A 22704-nucleotide genomic window follows, 5' to 3' on the forward strand; every position below is an offset into this window, starting at 1 on the left:
ATTCTTTTTTATCGCAAGCATTGTATTATATTGCTTGGTTTGACATCTTCTTTTTCTCTTCTATCTGTTCAGTTAGAAATATTATGCACACTCTAGGATAATATATTTGGTGCTAAAAAAGAAACCGTCGACTTTAAAAGATTTGCAACAATACATTGTACACAAATGTCCTAGTTAGTAAACTCATTTAACTAATGTTCATGCAAAACAAACAAACCCAAAAGAACAGATATAAACTAAAAAGGATGAAAGAGAAAAAAAAAAAACTAAAACAAAAGTTATTATTTGCTGAAGAAATGGAAGACTGCCTGAAATAATTGGTAGAATATTCAAAATTTTAGGAAATGGATTCATGCGAAAACTTAATCACATGCAATATTCAGCTTTGAAACAATGCCAATATTTTTTCTTGTGATTTATCCTAAAACAATTCCATGTGTTTAAATTGCAGGGTATTCTATCTATGTATATGAACAGATAATTTGGTAAGTAAGAAAATATGATGAATGCTCTTGAGATTCTGTGCAGAATTGTCAGCAGTGACCATTATAATAATAACACTGAATAATATTCAGATTACCATATGAAGTCCCTAAATGTTAACATAACAATGACCTTAAATATATGTATGAGTGTGTGTGTGTATTGTATACATATTTAATATATACACATATACATACAAATACATACGCAAATATATATATATATATGTAAATACATATATATATATACACACACACACATACACACACAGACACACACACACACAACAAGAGGTAAAAGGGATTAATATGCATGTTCATACATATAGATATATATGTACACACGCTCACATCTTGTCAAAAATATCTTCGGCAATCTTCCATCAAAGAACTTGGCAGGTCCATAAAGAAATTGTTTTAAATTTTGGATATTCAGCATTTCTGATTCCCAAGAGAAGAATAGAATGCTTTCCAATCTATTAAGAACTGAAAGCTCCATGTCTAATACAGACTTCAAAATGTGTCTATAACATGGAATTAAAAAAAAAAGTAAACAAAATAAAACAATCTACCAGTAATTTGATAAGATATTCAAAGTATTCTGTATTCGGAAATGTCAACATGAAAATACTTTATAATCACTCAACATTGCACCTATAAAATAACCATATTTTACTTCCCTATGATGTATATATATATATATATATATATATATGCACACACATACATATGTATAAATTTAGTGTTGACTGGTGGAAAAAAATGTACTCAATACCATAGTCGAGATAAATAATATTTTATTTTGGGCAAGTTGGTCTCTTGCTAATCGGAGTTTTGCCAATGAGTACACAGGGTCTTCAGACAAGTTATAACATGTAACTTGGCTGAAGACCTTTTGTACCCACAGGTGAAACTCAGTATAGCCAGAAACTGATTCAACCAAAATAATATATATATAAAGGTGTGGCTGTGTGGTAAGACGCTTGCTTCCCAACCACATGGTTCCGGGTTCAGTCCCACTGTGTGACACTTTGGGCAAGTGCCTTCTACTATAACCCCTAGCTAACAAAAGCCTTGTGAGTGGATTTTGTAAATGGAAACTGAAAGAAGCCCATTTTGTGTGTGTGTGTGTGAACACATGTATCTGTGTTCGTCCCCCACCTCTTTATAACTGGTGTTGGTGTGTTTATGTTCCTGTAACTTAGCAGTTCAGCAAAAGTATTCAATAGAATAAGTACCAGCTTTTAAGAAAAAAAGTACTGGGGTCATTTCATTTGACTGAAACAAGTAAAAACAATCAATTAATGTCTGTTGTCCATGTTGCCAGGTCCAACCCCAAAATGTATATATACACATATACATACATACATACATACATATATATATATATATATATATATATATATATATACATATATACACATACATATATATACACACATATATATATACATGTGTGTGCATAGATAGATAGGCAAGGTCCCAAAGTGTTTCATGGACAGTTATTTCTGATATATATATATATATATATATATCACGTGATCACGTGACCGACCAGACCATCAGATGTTGCTACACATCGCTGGTCACAATGCGTTCGCATTGTTTTAGCCTTCGAATGACGCCACCCCGCTGGCTAAGCGAGCAGGCCATATATATATACACATATATATATATGTGTTATATATACATACCCACCCATACACACACACACACACACACCTTTTGTATATGTATGTATATATATATATATATATCCCTTGTATATAGTGTAAGATAGATTTATTAATCTTCATTCTTGTACAACAGATTCCTGGATCCCATAGACAAATAGAAAATGGTGTAAATAATGTCAGATTGAAAGTTGTCATAGCATTGGCCTGACTGCAGCAAGTTTAAGACAAATCTTCAATATCTCTATCAGTACCTATCGACATTGACGTCAATAATGATAATAGTAACAATGATATATTATTATTATTATTATTATTATTATTATTACAACATCATCTTGAATTCATAGAATTTACAATACTACAGCAGAATGAGAAAATTTGCCTTCCAAATTCAATTATACCACTTTATTTACACAGCAATCTCTTCTTTTTGATTAAGTTTTATATCAATAAGCACTTTGAAGAATTCTTTGAAATACTTCAGAAAATTAAAGAAATTGACTAAAGGAGGGAAGCCTTTACAGTGTCCAATATCTGGCTGTATGTAATATTACAATGGTTAGTATGATGACAACGGTCTATCTCAAATAAGGGAAAATTTAAGATGATATCAGTGATGATGGTGATGACGATGATGTGTGGAAGAAGAAAGACATCGGCGAATTTTGTTTAGCATAAAACAGATTACAAAATGATGATAAGAATAATGACCAAGTATGTAATAGAGTGAATACAGCTCACTTTCATAAACTAGCTAATTAACCTTATAGCAAAAATTATGAACACTTCAAAACACAATTTTATTTCCTAGTGGATTTGAAAGCCAAATTTATCCAATTTCCTAATAAAGGAGAAACTATCACCAATGGAAAAAAGTTTCATTTTTTTCCTCCTACAATTTGATTTTATTCTCAAGATGATGTGCATAGTTAATTTTCATTTAATCCTGTTCTTTTGCCATTCTTGCATTTCTTCCTTTCTTTCCCCCCCCTTTTTTTTTGCAGCTATAAATCTTCAACCAAGTAAAACTAATAATTTCTCATAGGGAGAAATTATTGTCTTGTCATAAAGATGCTTGTTTTTGTCTACATAAATTTTGGTGGAATGGTTTTTGTTTTTGATTATGCAATAATTCAATCATTCCAAATACCATATTAAACTTTATGCAAAACATCAAATTTATTTACTTACAATATGTCCAATTGAGATTTTTTAATATTTTTCTTGGATCTGCTTAAATTACTAATTCTGAATACTACCTCTCCAAATTTATGAGTTTCCAAACTACGTGTCCTTTGGATCTATGAAAACAAGCAGTTTTGATGACTAACACTACCCCTTAAGATATATATGTGTATATAGTTTGAGTTTGTGCTAGTCAGAAGTACTACTGATCCTATCTTCCTAGTAAAACTGTAAATGCCATGCACAAGAATACTGTCAGTAAGTTAGCAATGAATACAGCATCGAATTTAGTGTACAGGTAGGAGTTCACGAAGGACCAGTTCTCAGCCTCCTTATGTTTATCAGAATCTTCCAGGCCATGACAAAAATATTTAAGACTGGTTCCTCTTGAGAGATCCTCAACACTGATCTTGTTCTTAAAATTTAATCTCTTCTACAATTAAGGAATAAAATTCAAATCTGTAAGTCCTAATAAGTAGGAAAGCAGACAAATTACAAATCCCTTCAGTGAGAAGGCCCTGCATGATTATATAGAAAAGGTGTAGGTAGAAATTCTATATTGTGTACCTAGTGCAAGCTATGGACACATAAGAGGTGCAACAGTGTCATATGAAGGTTAACAGAGAAAGTAGTCTTTACATGTGACTGATGTGCAGCTACAATGAATACTAAGAATGTACAGGAAATGAACTTCCTCCAATGTCCAGGGGATCCATAGAAGTATTAGACAGCTTCAGTTACCTTGGTGACCAAGTTAGTTTAATAGTGGAGAAAGATGAACTGAAAGTATAGTTGCTAGAATAAGAACAGACTGGGTAAAGTTTGGAGAGTCACTAGTTTTTTGATAAATGGCTTCTCTCTCAGAGTGAAAGGAAGATGTTATGATGCTTGTGTATGGACAGCTGTTGTGGAGATTTCTGGCATCTAAATCTGCCCAAAGGAAATTGCTGGCATGCGAATCTGTCCAACAGAATCAAATGGAATGTTGTAGAACTCTAGAATGTTTTAATGGCTTACTGCTATTATAAGCTGAGATGGTAGAGGGTCATTACTCTTTTTTGCTTTTGTTTTTTCTTGTTATACACTGCTTGAAAGACAGATAATAAACTCATCTGAAGTATCACTTGTCCTTCTTTGTGAGGGAATGAGAGATGTTGATAATACAATTATTTGAAAGGTAAACAACAAGTTTTGCCCATAAACTTCTGTCTTTCTATATTTCTGATATCAGTTAAGTTGTTTTGTCAAGAGTTTTACAGATTATAATTCTTTATTTTATCTGATAATATGAGGTCTGATCAATAAGTATCTAGACTGTTGCCATAGTAATGAAGCTAAAGCATGCAGAGTAAAGCTGATTGGCACAGATTGACTTTGAACTCTGCTGTGCATGCACACAAAGTTTTAACATTCTAGCTCACTTCTGCTGTTTACAGCAGTGCTTGGAAGGAAGGTATGTAGCATGTGATCATTGCATTGACCATGACAGAGAAGGTTGTCATGGTGATACCTGCTCAGAGGCTACTGCAAGTTTGCAGAAAGTGTACGGAGAGGAGTGTATGAGCTGCACACAAATGTACGAGTGGTTCAGGTGTTTTCAGGATGGTCAAAAAAAAAAAAAATGTCAATATAGACGAATGTTCTTGGAGACCCACAACCAGTAGAACTGAGAAAACATCACAGTTGTGTGTACAGCTGTGATGGAAAATTGTCAAATCACTATCTGTTAGTTATCAGACGATGTACAGATTAGTTACAGTTCAGTTCAGTCCATTATCACTGAGGATTTTGGGTATGAGAGGCGTGTCTGCCAAGTTTGTGCCCAAACTGCTTTCAGCTGACCAAAAAGACACCCGGGTTTCAGTTGCACAAGATCTCCTTCATTGTGCCGAGAATGATAAAAACATTTTGAAAACTTTGTGTAGGCTTCTGGGCAAGTATTGCCAAGCTTTTGGCAAAATTTGATACTGATTCTCTGCTCAACTTTCTCTATCATGGTCAATGCAACGATCACACGCTACACATGATCCTTCCAAGCAGTGCTGTAAACAGTGGAAGTGAGTTAGAACATTAAAACTTAGTGCACGTACACAGCAGAGTTCAAGGTCATTCTGTGCCAAGCAGCTTAACTCTGCAAGCTTTAGCTTTATTACTATGGCAACAGTCCGAATTGATTGGACCATATATAATAGTCAGTGTTTTACTGTAAGCTTGACAGCAATGGCAGAACAAAGTGGTGAGTGAATAAAGTTGCTCACACAACAATTTCAGAGGAAACAAATGGAGGGACAGGCTCAGCAGCACAAAGAAGACATGGAAAGTTTGATTCATGTTCAAATTTCTGAAAAGGATTCCAGTCCAAGTTTTTGTCTTTCAACTTCTTCAACTGCTATCCCACTATTTGCTGCTTTTGATTCAACAATAGAATTATGGCTTGATTACCAGTCGAGATTCTGCAATTTTGTTGTGGCCAATACTGTGCCTGATCAGCACAAGGTTCAAGTTTTTTTGACAAATCAAACCGTTACCATCTATAAACAAATGGTGAACCTTGCTATTCAACAGAATCCGCCCAAGGATATTAACAAGCTGATGATGGAGGAAATTGTCAATTTTATGAAAGTACAATTCAACCCAAAATGTTCCAAGTTCTGGAGTAACAGGCAACGGAAGCCAGGTGAAACTCTCCAGGAGCTGGCAGCACATATATGTCAAGGTGCTGCTACCTGTGACTTACCTTCGATCACAGACCCTCAAGATGAAGCTCTCAGACAGAGATTCATATGTTCTGTCAACAATGACGCTGTCTTGAAGACTCTTTTCAAGATCAAGGACACAGACCTGGATTTTGCCAGTGCTGTCCAAGTCGTGACTGAGACTGAAGATGTGGTGAAAGTTGCCAAGGCAACTGTTTACAGTTCCAAGACAAGGTCTGTCAACAAGGACAATCAGAACAAGGGTCAATGCAAAAACCACCAGCAGTCTAATTCCACAGACCCTGAGTTGAAGTGTTACAGATGTGGAAAGGCCCATAAAGTGACAGACTGCCTCCTACAAAGAAGTCAAATGCCCCTCTACCAGCTCTGTTTATACAGTGGTAAGCCATTAGAACATTCTGGAGAGTTCTACAACTTTCCATTTCATTCTAATGGACAGACTTGCATGCCAGCAATTTTTATTGGGTAGATGTAGATGCTAGCGATCTCCACAACACCTCCCCACCAAAACTGATGCTACACTAAAAGCATCAACAACCAAGTCTCACTCTGGACTTGGGGCTTCTCTTGGATTGTCTAGGGTTGCCTGGTCCATACTCTGGTGCAGGTGGTTTGATCTTGGGTAGAAATGGTCTGATCTGTCTCCGAGTTGTGGCACTTCTTTCAGGATCTCCATTGAATGATTAGTTGGCTGCTTAGCAACAGATCAGACCACTTCTACTCAAGACCAAACTACCTGTATCAGAGTTTAAACTGGACAATCCAAGAGAACACCCAAGCCCAGAGAGAGATTTGGTTGTTGATGCTTTCAGTGTAGCATCAGTTTCGGTGGGGAGGTGTTGTGGAGGTCCCTAGCATCTAAATCTACCCAATAAAAATTGCTGGCATGTGAATCTGTCCAATAAAATCGAATGGAAAGTTGTAGAACTCTCTAGAATGTTCTAACGGCTTACCACTAAAAAAGCAGAGCTGGTAGAGGGGCATTTCTCCTTTTGCTTTTGTCTTTTCTTGTTAGACACAGTTTGAGAGAAGATAATAAACCTATCGTGGTATCACTGTGAGTGAATGAGAGAAGCACAACAGCAGCTATGCTACATGGTAGTGAAACATGGGCTGTAACTGTAGAAGACATGTGGAGGCTTGAGAGAAATGAAGCCAGTATGCTTTGCTGGATGCACAATGTCAGTGTAAATGTTTTAAGAGAAAAAGTGGGCATAAGAGGCAACAGATGTGATGTGCAAGAGGGAAGGAAGACTGTGCCGGTATGGTCATAGGATGAGTATGGATGAAGTTAGCTGCATAAAGAATTGCCAATCCCTAATTGTGGAGAGAACATGTGGCAGAAGCAGACTCAGGGAGATCTGGGATGAAGTTGTGAGAAATGATCTTTAGACGTTGAGCCTCACAGGGATGACAATATGCTGAGACTCCTGGTGATTTGCGGTGCTTGAGAAGTCATGTCAAGCTAAGTAAAATCAGGGCCATCCATACATCCAGGCATGTCCTTCATGGCTAGGCCCCACCCCCACAATCTGTCCTTTGTCATATTTCTCCAGCAACCTATCATCCCAACATCACCATCCCATAACTCCTGATCCCCACTCACTGCAGGCGCCCTCTACTCTCCCTCACATGCCTATCTGCACACCCTTCATGCCATTACATACCTACCATACCCCACTTCCAACCACTCCAATTTCTTTCACCATCACTTGCTACAGTTACTGCTTCCTCATCACTAAAAATCTCCCGTTACACTCTTATGGAATTCCCACCGCTATCCCTTCCGTACCACCTATACTCCTCCTCCCACTGTTTCCTGTGGGTAGTCTCAACCTCTACCGATGTGTCCCCTACACCATCTATTTTTCTCACTCTTTCTCCCTGACTGTCTCTCTATATTTCTTTTTAATTCTATCTTGCCTTTCTTTTCCAAGAATCCCCTCTATTGTAAGAGAACAACTTCTGTCCCTCTATTACACTCTAATCTCCTACTTGGCACACAGACACTTGTCTTGGTTCCACTCCCTTTCCCAGTTGAGTACTTTATGTCTTACAGGTGACTTGGTGACCCCACAGGTGATGGTGCCACCTAGAAAGTAGCAGTGCCGGTGCCACATGAAAAGAATCCAGTACACCCTATAAAGCGGTGGGCACCAGATGGACATCCAGCCATAGAAACCATGCCAAAGCAGACAATGGAGCCTGGTACAGTCCTCTGGCTTGCCAGGTCCTGTCGAACCATCCAATCCATGCCAGCAAGGAGGAGGGACGTTAAAATGATGATTTTGATGATATACGTATATTTTAGAGGCGTAGTTGCCAGGCAAGTGATTTCATCTGAGATCATGTGTTGAAGCCAAAAGACTGCAGCGTCAAAGACACGAAGCTGTGTATTAGTCATTGAAAAACACACAAAGATTGTTAAAATCGCTTAAACATTTATTATTTGTTACTTGGTGTCAAAATTTTTGTTGCACAAAATGTGACCTGGTCACTAACAAGATTGCATTGTGTTATATATATATATATATATATATATGTATATACGTGTGTATATGCATATATAAATATGTACATATATATACATATATGTATATATACATATATATACATATATATATATATATATACATATATACATATATGTACATATATGTACATATATATACATATATGTACATATATATACATATATGTACATATATATACATATATTATATATACATATATATACATATATATATATATACATATATATCATATATATATATACATATGTACGTATATATATATATATACATATATATATATATATATATATACATATATATATACATATACATATATATATATATATATATACATATAAATGGATGTATATATAGATATATATAAATGTGTATATATATATACACATTTATATATGTGTGTATATGCATATACACATATATATGTACATATGTATATATATGCATATGCATATATATACATATGTACATATATATGTGTATATGCATATACACACATATATAAATGTGTATATATATATACACATTTATATATATCTATATATACATCCATTTATATGTATATATATATATATATATATACACACACATATATATTATATATACACATATGCATACATATGTATATATATACACATACGTATATATATATATATATGTATATATACACACACATATATGAATGTATATATACACTCACACACCCATATCATCATCATCATCATCATCGTTTAATGTCCGCTTTCCATGCTAGCATGGGTTGGACGGTTCAACTAGGGTCTGAGAAGCCAGAAGGCTGCACCAGGCCCAGTCTGATCTGGCAGTGTTTCTACAGCTGGATGCCCTTCCATATATATATATATGTATATATGTATATATATATAACAAAAAATTAAAATTTTGGACATAGTTACGAAAGGTAACTATATATATATATATATATATATATATATATATCTTGGAAAACAAAAATGTTGTAACATTGTCTGTGGGAATTGAATGTCATAACACTAAGTATGTGCACGTATGTGTGTGCACACCTATGTTGTTGAGGGTGCTTATCAATCACATAGTTTCAGCATCACCTTAAGCAAGTTTCTTTTACTATAGCCCCAGGCCAACCAAAGCCTTGTAAGTGGATTCAGTGTATGAATATTGAAGAAGAAGCCTATGGTAATATAATGTGTGTGTGTGTGTTATCTGTGTATGTGTGTCTGTTTGTTTATGTCTGCCACTCGCTTATTCAAATGCCATATTGTTCATGAGGTGTTTCTTTTGACATCTTTCCTGTACAAAGGTCAGCAATTTGTTTCATGCCTTTCAAGGTCTATGGAGTTGGAGATCCCTTAATTGTAAAACAACTGGCTAGCATCAGGAAGAGCAGTGTAAAATGAAAAAAAAAAATGGGTGTGCCTTTGCATACCGTTTATAAAGAATTCAAATTCAGATGTTCCGCTTATACTAACTTGGATGAAAGAAAACTTGAAGAAAATAAAGCAAATCAGTATAAGAAGATACACACACATACATCCCACTTCTAAATATGCTGAGGACCAATTTATTGAATTTAATTAAATTACCTGTTTCCAATCTTACTTAGCCTATTTTGATTTGGTTTTAAATCAATAATCATCTTTGAAAAGTTACTAATTACTTCTGATGGAAGGAATATAACTAATTGCAATTTATTACACTCCGGACACTCATAGAAAATTTAACCCTCTATATTGATCTTTAAGGATGGCAGAATCGTTAGTGAGTTGGACAAACTGGTTAGCAACATTTCATCCAGCTCTTTTCATTCTGAGTTCAAATTCCACCGAGGTAGACTTTGCCTTTCATCCTTTCGGGGTTGATAAAATAAGTATCAGTTGAACACTGGAGTGAGTGTAACCAACTAACTCCCCCCCACCAAAAAAACACCATCCGAGCGTGGCCGTTTGCCAGCCTCGTCTGGCACCTGTGTCCGTGGCACATAAAAAAAAACACCATCCGAGCATGGCCGTTCGCCAGCCTCGTCTGGAACCTGTGTCCGTGGCACATAAAAAAAACACCATCCGAGCGTGGCCGTTCGCCAGCCTCGTCAGGCACCTGTGCTGGTGGCGTGTAAAAAGCACCCACTACACTCACGGAGTGGTTGGCATTAGGAAGGGCATCCAGCTGTAGAAACACTGCCAGATCTGACTGGCCTGGTGCAGCCTTCGGGCTTCCCAGATACCCAGTTGAACCGTCCAACCCATGCTAGCATGGAAAGCGGACGTTAAACGATGATGATGATGATGATGATTATTATGAGGGTATATGGCTTAGTGGTTAAGGTGTTGCACTCATGATCTAGCAGTCATGATTTCGATTCCTAGACTGGGTGGTGTGTTGTGTTCTGGAGCAAAACACCGCATCTCACTTTACCCTGCAATTATGCTGAAACTTGATGCATGGTACTCTGTGCATCTGTTCAAACAATGTCGATTTGAAGGAGGGCGTGAGCTAATGTGTGACATGAATATTCAATCACTATGAACAAATCATTTGTGCAGGTCGTTCGGCAAAAGCTGAATGCTCATATGTCATCTTCAGCAGGAAGGACCATCATTTAAGGGTGTTCAATGAAACACTTATGATTCCAGAGGTAAATTATTCAAACTCCAAGCAATTCCTCTCAACATATGGGTATGAGGCTTCCCCACTACTTTTACTTGTGATCAGAGATGGACATACCATCAGCCACCAAGGGACGTGTTCAACTGGTTATGGTCAAACAATTAACAAGCAAATCTGTGGTAATGAGCAGAACATTTGCTGTAACACATCTTTTAGACCAAGACAAAATTTTATATCTATTATTACTATTATTATTTTATTATTACTATTATTATTATTATTATTATTATTATTATTACTCTTATTAATATTGCAGTACCATATTGAAATCATAAAATTAATAATACTTAAGTAGAATGAGAAAATTTAATCCTCCAAATTCAATTACACCACATCATTTACACTGCAGACTCTTCTTCATTAACTTTTATAGCAATAAACCACTTTCAAGAAATCTTTGAAATACTTAAAAGTATATGAACAGAGAAAGTAAGAAAAACAATTTAACTGTAAGGCATTTGGTCAAAACATCTGTTTGCACCACATTGGTGCTGTTTTTGAATATAATCTGTTCATATGAATATACAGGCAACAGATCTCAGTTTTACTGGGTGGAAGGGAAAAGCAATGATGAGAAAATCAAGCCTAGCAAACAGGGAATGAAAAACCTTAGTGATTCTAGCGAACAAGGGATGCACTGTATACACACCCATATACAAATATATATATATAAATATCTATATACATATATATATATAGGTGGCACGTAAAAAACACCCACTACACTCGTGGAGTGGTTGGCGTTAGGAAGGGCATCCAGCCGTAGAAACACTGCCAGATCTGACTGGGCCTGACGAAGCCTTCCAGCTTCACAGACCCCAGTTGACCCGTCCAACCCATGCTAGAATGGAAAGCGGACGCTAAACGATGATGATGATGATGATGATATATATATATATATATATATATATATATATATATTTTGTTTTTTGTTTTTTGTTTTTCCAGTTTCAGCTCTTGAGCTGTGGCCATGCTGGGGCACCGCCATTGTGGTGAAAGATTACAGCAGGGATCACCACCCCCTGCCGGAGCCTCGTAGAGCTTTTTAGGTGTTTTCGCTCAATAAACACACACAACGCCCAGTCTGAGAATCGAAACCGCGATCCTGCGACCGCGAGTCTGCTGCCCTAACCACTAGGCCATATATATATGTGTGTGTGTGTGTGTGTGTATGACGTTAGGAAGGGCATCCAGCTGTAGAAACACTGCCAGATCAGACTAGAGCCTGGTGCAGCCTCTTGGCTTGCCAGACCCCAGTCGAACTGTCCAACCCATGCTAGCATGGAAAACAGACGTTAAACGATGATGATGATGATATATATAAATATAGAACTTACTGTTGTCAAGGCTGCTGCATGGCTTTCAATTATAAATAAATAAAATAAAAATTACACATCGTGTACAGGACATCACCAACAAGTGAAAAATACGTAAACACACCAGAGACAAGTACGGGACAAGATACCAAAAGAAGATAACTCCTTATCAATTGTCAGACTGTTTATTACTTTTATTTCTTGCTTTTAATGAAAATACAAGGAGTTTAGGTTTTTTTTTCACTCGTTGGTGATGTCCTCTACTTATTGTGTATATTTTTGATATTTTGTCCTGTTCTTATCTCTCGTGTGCTTACATATTTTTCACTCATTGGTGATGTCCTGTACACAATGTGTACCCATTACAATTCGTCCTGGCCTAATGGCTCTTAATGTTTGTGTTCGTTGACTGTTTACTCTCTATGTCCACTCTGTCATTGCTTGTTCATTCAAAGCTTTAACTCTTCAAAAGTTTTATATTTTAAAAATTTCTGGAAGCTGTTGTCTTATGAAGTTTCCTTATATTGTCATTAAAAGCATGAAATAGGAGTAATAAACAGTCTGACAAATGATGAGTTATCTTCTTTTGGTATTTTGTGCTGTACTTTTCTCTCATGTGTTTACATATTTTTCACTTGTTGCTGATGTCCTGTACTTATCTCTCATGCGTTTATGTATTTTTCACTCATTGGTGATGTCCTGTACACAATGTGTAATTTTTATTTTATATACATACATACATACATATATATATCATTTGTAAGTTTGCTGCTACAGGTTTTCTATGGAATTCAAAGCCAGTATTGAAAGTTATGATGTTTCATGTAGAAATATGTTTATGTGAACAATGTGATAAAAGAAAAAAATATCAGCAATGGGTGTATATGCATATTTCAAGAGTTATTGCTCTTTCATCAGCACCACATTCAACCCATTAACCATCCACAAACACGGTATTTAAGTAATGCATTTGTGGATAGTTGATGGGTTAGATGTGGTGCTGATGAAAGAGCAATAACTCTTGAAATATGCATATACATCTATTTCCTATATTTTCAATCCCATTGTTTGCATGAATGTATTCATAAACAAAATTTCATAACTTTCAGTGCTAGTTCTGAATGCTTTAAGAAACGTAAACAGATAATCTTTAAAATGAGAACATCACACTGTTAACATAAAAATAATATTGATTTGTAAACCTTCAATATATTTGGTAGTATATTATGGTTGCAAAATGAAATATTGTGTCCTTACTATTAATATATATGTTTCTTTATTACCCACAAGGGGCTAAACATAGAGGGAACAAACAAGGACAGACAAATGGATTAAGTCGATTACATCAACCCCACTGCATAACTGGTACTTAATTTTATCGACCCCTAAAGGATGAAAGGCAAAGTCGACCTCGGTGGAATTTGAAATTGGAACGTAACGGCAGACGAAATACGGCTACGCATTTCACCCGGCGTGCTAACGGTTCTGCCAGCTCGCCGCCTTATACAAACACACACAAATACATACACATATATACATACATACACACAAGCCACAGTGATCTGCATAGAGTATCTATATGACATGTTGATCAGAAGCAAGAGTAAATTTTTCTGCTTAACATCCATTTTTCCATGGTTGCATCAGTAAGATAACACATTTATTAGAATTGCTTTTTAAATTATTAAAATTTTCATTACAATTCATGAAGTATATATAATAAGTCAATTTAAATATTCCCCCTTCCCCACCATCTTTATTGCCTGCAGTCAGTAGCTTAGATATAATCTTAAGGGCTTCAGTCAATTAAATTTATATAAGTACCTCACGAAGCTCTTAGTTTGCTACATATTTCACTGACCTTAGAGTGAAGAAAAAGTAGACCATAGTAGAATTTGAAATCAGAATCTAAAAGGTTGTAACCAAACCTCACAGAGTATTTTGTTCAATCAATACTCTACCAATTTTTCACAACTAAAATTAAAGATTTGGCCAGTATAAGTCTTGAACTACATTTGAAGTACAGGGTGTTCATAAATTATCTTTACAACTTTCTCAATTTATTGTATCAAAGTTGGGCTCCACCAATCAACTTCTTTGTAACCAATGGAGCCACAATGGCTGTTTTGATGTTTCTCATATAAATTTTTTGCTTATGTTTCCCAATAAACTCTGCTGAGTTATCTTTACTTTTCCTTTGTTTCTGAAATTTTTTTTAAATTGTAAAGATAATTTACAGACACAATGATGCTTGAACAAATGAAGGTAACAGGTAAACATTTAATGTCCATTTTCCATGCTGGCATGGGTTGGATGGCTTAACAGGAACTGGCAAGACAAGGGGCTGCATCAAGTTCCAAAGTCTGTTTTGGCTTGGTTTCTACATCTGGATGCCCCGCCTGATGCCAACAGTTGTATAAAAATTGCCAGAGAAAGAAACCATCATCATCATCATTCTAACGTCCACTTTTCTATTATTGTATGGGTCAGACGGAATTCAATGATTTTCTATAGCTGGATGCCCTTCCTCCTAACTATCACTAAATTTTGAACTAAAGCAATATTCTCCTTTGGCTGGAAATGTTTTCATGGAAGACTGGAAATGAATAATAATGTTTGTATGACACTGAACTTAAAAACCATCAAGTAATATCAGAACAAGGAGACACACACACATACATGATGAGCTTCTTTCAGGTTTCATATCTTTATATATAAAAGTGAAGTTGTGTGTCTGTCTCCTACGATTTAGATTCCTAACTACTCCCACATTTTGCGGTGCAGTGTAACCAAAAGCGGGTATCTTATAGTCGTGATTCATATCGAGCCCCTCTGGGTATTAGCGCGCGTCTACGATGAGTCTACGATCTAAAAAAAATTTACCATAATTTTTCCCATTTTTAATGCATTTTTTTGCTATTATATAAGGGAAGTAACTCTCTAAAAATGTATTATTAAATCTCAGAACGTAAAAAGCTACGGTAACACCCCCCCCCTTTGTGGTTAGCCATATTGAGATGGCTATTAAACTTTACATCTCTAAAAAGGCTTATATAGTTATTTCCCTTACAAACCCGAGCAACGCCGGGCGATACTGCTAGTCCACTTATAAATCTTTAGTCAGTCCAGGGCTATAGTAAGAGACACTTATCCAAGGTACCATGCTGTGGAACTGAACCTGAAACCACATGGTTAGAAAGTGAACTACTTAATAAACACAGCCATGCCTGCATCTAATCTCATATCTAAATATCAATTTCTCTCCCTAATCATTCAGCTACGCAAGTGAAGTGAGATTAGTCTCTGTATTTGCTATTGTCAACTAAATCAGCTGAAGTCATTTGTCTTGGCCAAGGAGGAGTGGAGAGCGAATTATCACAATGTGTGAATTGAAGACATTCTGATCAATTGTCTGGCATCTTAACTGAAAAGCCAGAGTTAAGTCAAGTAACAACAACAATATCTCATAACTCTATGTCTCTGTAAGTCGTTTTCTTCAAAGGTGTAATCAATATAAGCAATATAATTCATCATCAGTATAATTCATTTCACTGAGCAAATGACCCAAAACCTACAGGTATTGAACATAATTCTCTGACGTTCTAGCTGCTTTGTGAATTTAACAAAAAAGCCCGCTCTAGAAAATCTAAACAATAGATAAAATAAATACAGAAGGCCTGTCAAGCCAAGTGAAATCGTAGTCATGGCCGATGATGGTGTCACATAACTGGCACCCATGCTGGTGGCACATAAAAAGCACCCATTACGCCCTTGGAGTGGTTGGTGTTAGGAAGGGCATTCAACTATAGAAACCAATCCAAATTAGATTGGAACCGGGTAAGCCCTACAGCTAACCAGTTTCAGACAAACCATTTAAACCATGCCAGCATGGAAAGCAGACACTAAATGATGATGATGATGATGATGATGATGATGATGATGCTGACAGGTGCAACATTGATTTTTCAGAACCATTAGTTGCAAGGCCTGTCCAAATTACTGATTTTTCAAAATCAGGGTGTGGTCACCTCTAAATTAAACAACATTAAATTTACCTGAGTAATTAAATGAAATACAGGTACCATTACATTTGTGTAAATGATTCAAGTTTATTAATATTGTACTGAGCAAGGTATTATGAATCAGGGCCACCCAGTAAACTAGTTTGGCGGCCACAGGAATTTCAAGTTCTTGTTGGTAAATTGGTGTGGAGTATAAGAGGTTCTGGTCCATCAGTGTCTAGAAAGTTGGTGTTGTACCTGTATTTAGCTCTATTAACATTGATGTGTCACAAAAGAAACTGAGAATTTTTTCTTTCTTTTCTTTTTTTCTTAAGATTATAATCAACCTTTTCAAAGCTTTTAGGACAGGTGAGAAGACGGGAGGATGTTAGGTGTGAACTGAAGCTCCAACCCAAATGAAATGTTTACAGAAGAAAGCATCCAGAGACCAGGTAGTTTTTAACACCACCACATAGTCATTGGTTACCTTTAGCAGCATCCACTCTGCTACAAACATTCAGGCCAGCATCCCCGTTTAAGGTTACCTTCCTTATTCTCTCTTAGCAATTTCAGAGGCTGGATAAAGGGTCATGGATACTCTCTCTCTTTTACTCTTTTACTTGTTTCAGTCAGTTGACTGCGGCCATGCTGGAGCACCACCTTTAATCGAGCAACTCGACCCTGGGACTTATTCTTTTTGTAAGCCCAGTACTTATTCTATCGGTCTCTTTTGCCGAACCGCTAAGTAACGGAGACATAAACACACCAGCATTGGTTGTCAAGCAATGCTAGGGGGACAAACACAGACACACAAACAAACACACATATATATATATATATATATATACATATATACGACAGGCTTCTTTCAGTTTCCGTCTACCAAATCCACTCACAAGGCATTGGTCGGCCCGGGGCTATAGCAGAAGACACTTGCCCAAGGTGCCACGCAGTGGGACTGAACCCGGAACCATGTGGTTGGTTAGCAAGCTACTTACCACACAGCCACTCCTGCGCCTATTGATCTAATAGATAGAAAAACAACAACAACAACAAAAAATCCCCCCCCCCAATAAATTTATTATGTTGATAGAGAACTTACCTAGTACGGTGAGACGAGCGGATGCTCTGACAGTGGGGTAGTTTGATTGCACAACACATTCATAGATTCCACTGTCGGCTGTTGTAGGATTTTTAATATTTAATTTCCGTTTATATTTTGATAGAATGTATTTAGGTCCAGTCAGTAAGATACTTTCGTTTTTCACTTTTCGGAACCACGTGATGTTATATTTTAATGGTCTGAAAATAAAACACAAACAAATATATATATATATATGTATATATCATCAGCGTTTAAAATCCATCTTCCATCTTGCATGGGTAGGACGTTAATATAATATAATATATATAGATCATTTAATGTCTGTCTTCTATGCATGCATGAGTAGGATATTTATACAATGTATATATATATATATCATCGTTCAACATCCATCTTCTGTGCATGTATGGGTAAGACATTAATACAATATATATACATAAATAAATAAATGGAGTTAAACGCAGGTGTTATTCAAATTCTTTTACTTCCGACACATGTTTCGAAGATATCACTGGTATTGTTCCAAAGGAATAAAATGATGTAAAACAATGTAATCTTCTCTGCAGGGAAATGAAGAAATGAAACTTGGTAATAAGACATTTTAACAGAAAATGATGGATTTGTATAGTGATTAATTGAACACTATTAAGTTTGTTTCAAAAAAATGTTATAGGATATAACCATTATATTTTTCAAAATATTCAGTATACCAGTGTGTTAACAAGGGAAAAATACACACATCTGTCTGTCTGTCTGTCTGTCATATCTGTCTATCTATCTATCTATATATATATATAATCATTTACGTCCATCTTTCATGCATGCATGGGTAGGGCATTAATACAATATATATGTATGTGTGTGTGTGTATATATATATTATATAATAATATAACATATATATAATATAATATATATATATATATGTATATATATTATAATATATATATATATATATATCAATACACACACAAACATACATAGATACACAATTTCCATGTATGGAAAAGTGGACAGTGAAATAATGATGAATATATGTATATATGTGCATGTGTTTATATAAGTGTGCCTGTGAGTGTTCATATGTGTGTGTGTGTGTGTCTCTCTCTCTCTATCTCTCTCTCTATATATAATATATATATATATATATATATAATATATATATATATATATATATATGAATGTATGTATGTGTGTGTGTACAAGATGCAAAAAATATAAGGTAAAAATCATAGAGTTTAGAACAATATATATAAAAAATAAAAAAAAAAGGAAGAATGAAAAACTACAAAGCATAGAAAATTATTGAACACATAGCACAGCATATAAATTAATAACTTCAATGTATGTAAATATATTTAGTCTGTTTCAAACAGAATTCCGTAAGATGTCTGTCTACATCAAGGAAAGAAAAGCACTCATGAGTTATATATCGGAGTTGTTCATAGATCTAATAGAAATCAAAAATCTTGATTCTTTCTGGCTGATAAATGTAAGTATTATTTTAATATAGTCTTATAAAACACTCCAAATATGAACTTATCTCTTTCACACAAAATGAACAATTACAAATAAAATGGGAAAACTGGAAAGTTGAGATAAACTGAAGAGAAAACAAAAACTGAAGTGGACTCCAATTTCATTGTAGTAATTTTGTTACTATTTCTACAACATTTATATCAGTCTACCAGTGTGTTACTCTTTTAAGAAGTTTGCTTCTTCATTGTTATTCAGGGTTCCAGTTCCACTAGTGTAGCTAGAGGGAGGTGAAGAGGGTGGTCAACCCCAGGCAGCACCACATTTAGGTCTGCTGTAGGCAAACTGAAGGGCCACCCCAAGCAGCACATGCACTAGCCACACTAGCATCCTGTTCACTTCATCAGTGCAGTACATTGGGCAAAGTTTCGATTCCCAGACCGGGCGTTGTGAGTGTTTATTGAGCGAAAACACCTAAAGCTCCACGAGGCTCCGGCAGGGGGTGGTGGTGATCCCTGCTGTACTCTTTCACCACAACTTTCTTTCACTCTTTCTTCCTTTTTCTGTTGTACCTGTATTTCAAAGGGCTGGCCTTGTCACTCTCTGTATCACACTGAATATCCCCGAGAACTACGTTAAGGGTACATGTGTCTGTGGAGTGCTCAGCCACTTACATGTTAATTTCATGAGCAGGCTGTTCTGTTGATTCGGATCAACTGGAACCCTCGTCGTTGTAACCGATGGAGTGCTTCCATCCACATTGGGCAAATGAATTTTACTGTAGCCTCAGAAGTCCATGGTGTGTGTGTGTGTGTGTATGTGTTTGTGTGCATATGTATATGCGTGTGTATGTGTATTTTCATCGTAATTTCATGCGTACTTTGCATGTTGGCATGTTTTGTGTGTTGGGACAAGATCTAAAATGTTTGGATGATGATGTCTTCTTCCAGTGTCACAGTTTGGGTATGGTTTCTTTGACCAGACGCCCTTCCTAAAGTCAACCATTTTACCAAGCATACTGGATGCCTTTTTATTTTATGGAACTTGTACCAATGAGGTTATTGTGTAACTCACAACCCCTCAACTGAGAGGGGAATATAATAACAAAGGTGACTTTATGTGAGGTGCTGAGAGTTTAAGTGTGATAGAAAAGACAGGAACAAGTTTGTTGTAGTAGAGACACATAGCTAACATGTGTGCGCACATATATGTGTTTACATATATGATGTGTCTGTGTGATTCTCTGTGTGTATAAGTATTTGTATATATACATCAGTGTGTGTACTGATGTTTTTGCATATACGATGTACTTATAGGTAGTCATGTTTGTGTGTCTATATATACAGGCACACACACAAGTGTGTGTGTGAGTACACGCTTGTATGTGTATGTATGATGTGTATGTGTCTATATATACATGCATAGATATGTGCACATATACACACACACACACATATGTATATGAGTATGCATGTAAATGAATAGGAAAGATTTTAGTGATGTATATATATATACACATATGTGTGTGTGAATAGTCATTTGTTCATTTTTACATATATATGATGTATGTTTATGTGTATATATATATATATGTGTATGTATTCACACACAGGCGTGTGTGTATGTGTACATATCTGTATGTATGTGTATATGTGTGTGAGTGTGTGTGTGTATATATATATATGCATATATTCACATGCACACATATACACACATACTTTGTTATATATATATATATATATATGTGTGTGTGTGTGTGTGTGTGTGTGTGTGTGTGTGTGAGACTATATCCATGTGTGTACTTCTCCTAAACAGGTACTTTATGGCACCATTCAGAACTGAAACTGACCAACTTATAATTTTATTGTTGCTCTACTTCTTTCTCCTTTCCCTTTATTTATATTCTCACATATCTGTGTATGTCTACATAGATATATATAGATATGTGTGTGTGTGTGTGTGTGTGTGTGTGAGTGTGCTTGTATTTCAACAGTCTTACCTGCACAGCATATAACAAACTCTATCAGTTTGAAAACTGCTTTTAAGTGAGAAACTCACAACAGATTCATGATTTGTAAACATCTAATTATTAAAGTGGAAAAATTATCAGAAAAGCAATTTGTATTCATTTTTTTCAAATATACATATACACATATTTATATATGTGTGTATGCTTGTTTTTGTGTTTGTCCTCTGCTTCAGCTTGACAACTGGTGTTGCTGTATTTATTTCCTGCAAACTTATTAGTTTAGCAAAAGTGACCAATAGAATATGTACCAGACTGAGGTAAGAACTAGGATCTATATGGTCAACTAGAAACCTTGATCCTGAAGAAAGTTCCTAAATATAGCTGCAGTCCGATATTTGAACTCAGTCATCACTCCATGCCAACAAGCATCTTAATATCTGTTGGCATGGGTTGTACAGGTCATTCAAAGTCCCTTGGTCTTCTACAACTACAGCTAATTTGAACTGTTAGTAGATGGCAATTTTTCTTTTCTCCAGCACTCATTGTTCATTCCTCTCACAGTTCTCAATCATCTCTCCTGTTCACATGGTGATGATTTTTAAAGCCTACTTTCATTCTTCCAGCACATATGTGTTCTGTTGCACTCTTCTACTTGGTCACATATAAACTGTCCAAAGATATTACTTCAGATACCAGTCTTCCAGAAGAGAACTGAAAATATACAGGTAGCGAGGAGGGGTTGGGGTGTTGGGACAGCAATCATTTCATTGCAAAAGAATGACCATAGTATAAGTGCTATGCTCACCTCACATGACCTCTGATGCGACATCCTTCAACACTCCGAACAGGAAATAAAAAAAAAATTGTATTGCAAGAAAACATATCATTTGGAGTCCTGTTGATGTACAATTCTTTTAGACTTGATTTATCTTTAGTTTAATGCCTATGCTAATAATTTCAGAATCATGCCTAGTCTGCTTTCCTTCAGTTTCATTAACTGTCAGTTAAAGCTAACTTTATCATCAATACCCTAAAATCCAACAACCAGTCTCTCTCCCCTACTCTTCCTATTTCTTCTCTGTCTTTCCATCATCTTCACTTTCTTCATTATCACCTCCGCTTTCCAGGCTTTAACATCTGTTTTCTTTTATTTCAACATATTTCCATCATTTCTTCGAATACTAATCATTGTTACACAAACGCTTTGCCATTCCCACTTTCCTTCTCATGACTGGTTCAATCCATAAAATATCTATTATTAGGTGAGAGTCAACTTTAGAATAAGAACTGCACAAGAAACCTTACATGCTTCAATGAAATCAATCAGTCGAAATGTCAGCAAATCCATCTAAGTGATACTCTTAAAAGTGTGCAAATGTTTTATGTGTACAACAAACAAGACACTAGTTGAAGAAAAACAAAAAAGCACTTAGAGAAATAAAATAGAAAACTTTCATGTTACCTAGCATTGACGATACAGATAAATTGAGTGATTTCATTGTTGTTAGTAGTTGTATCAACGGGAGGAACAACAATTGTTGGAGCAATTCTTGGTATATTTCTAGGATCTGAAAATTAGTCAATAT

The 22704-nt window shown here is 35.8% G+C and overlaps 1 protein-coding gene across 9 annotated transcripts in view; it reads right to left on the bottom strand.

The window, feature by feature from the left end:
• Positions 1-22704, bottom strand: part of LOC115216625 (protein sidekick-2-like) — a 676686-nt gene that overhangs the window by 266866 nt on the left and 387116 nt on the right. For all 9 annotated transcript variants that reach the window (XM_036500690.1, XM_036500685.1, XM_036500715.1 and 6 more), the window contains 2 exons: positions 22581-22686; positions 17672-17871 (listed from right to left, as the gene is read on the bottom strand). In XM_036500690.1, coding sequence (XP_036356583.1) covers positions 17672-17871; positions 22581-22686 — 306 coding nt within the window. The remainder of the gene's footprint in view (positions 1-17671; positions 17872-22580; positions 22687-22704) is intronic.

Source organism: Octopus sinensis, linkage group LG1, assembly GCF_006345805.1.
Source record: "Octopus sinensis linkage group LG1, ASM634580v1, whole genome shotgun sequence".
Classification (NCBI taxonomy): domain Eukaryota; kingdom Metazoa; phylum Mollusca; class Cephalopoda; order Octopoda; family Octopodidae; genus Octopus; species Octopus sinensis.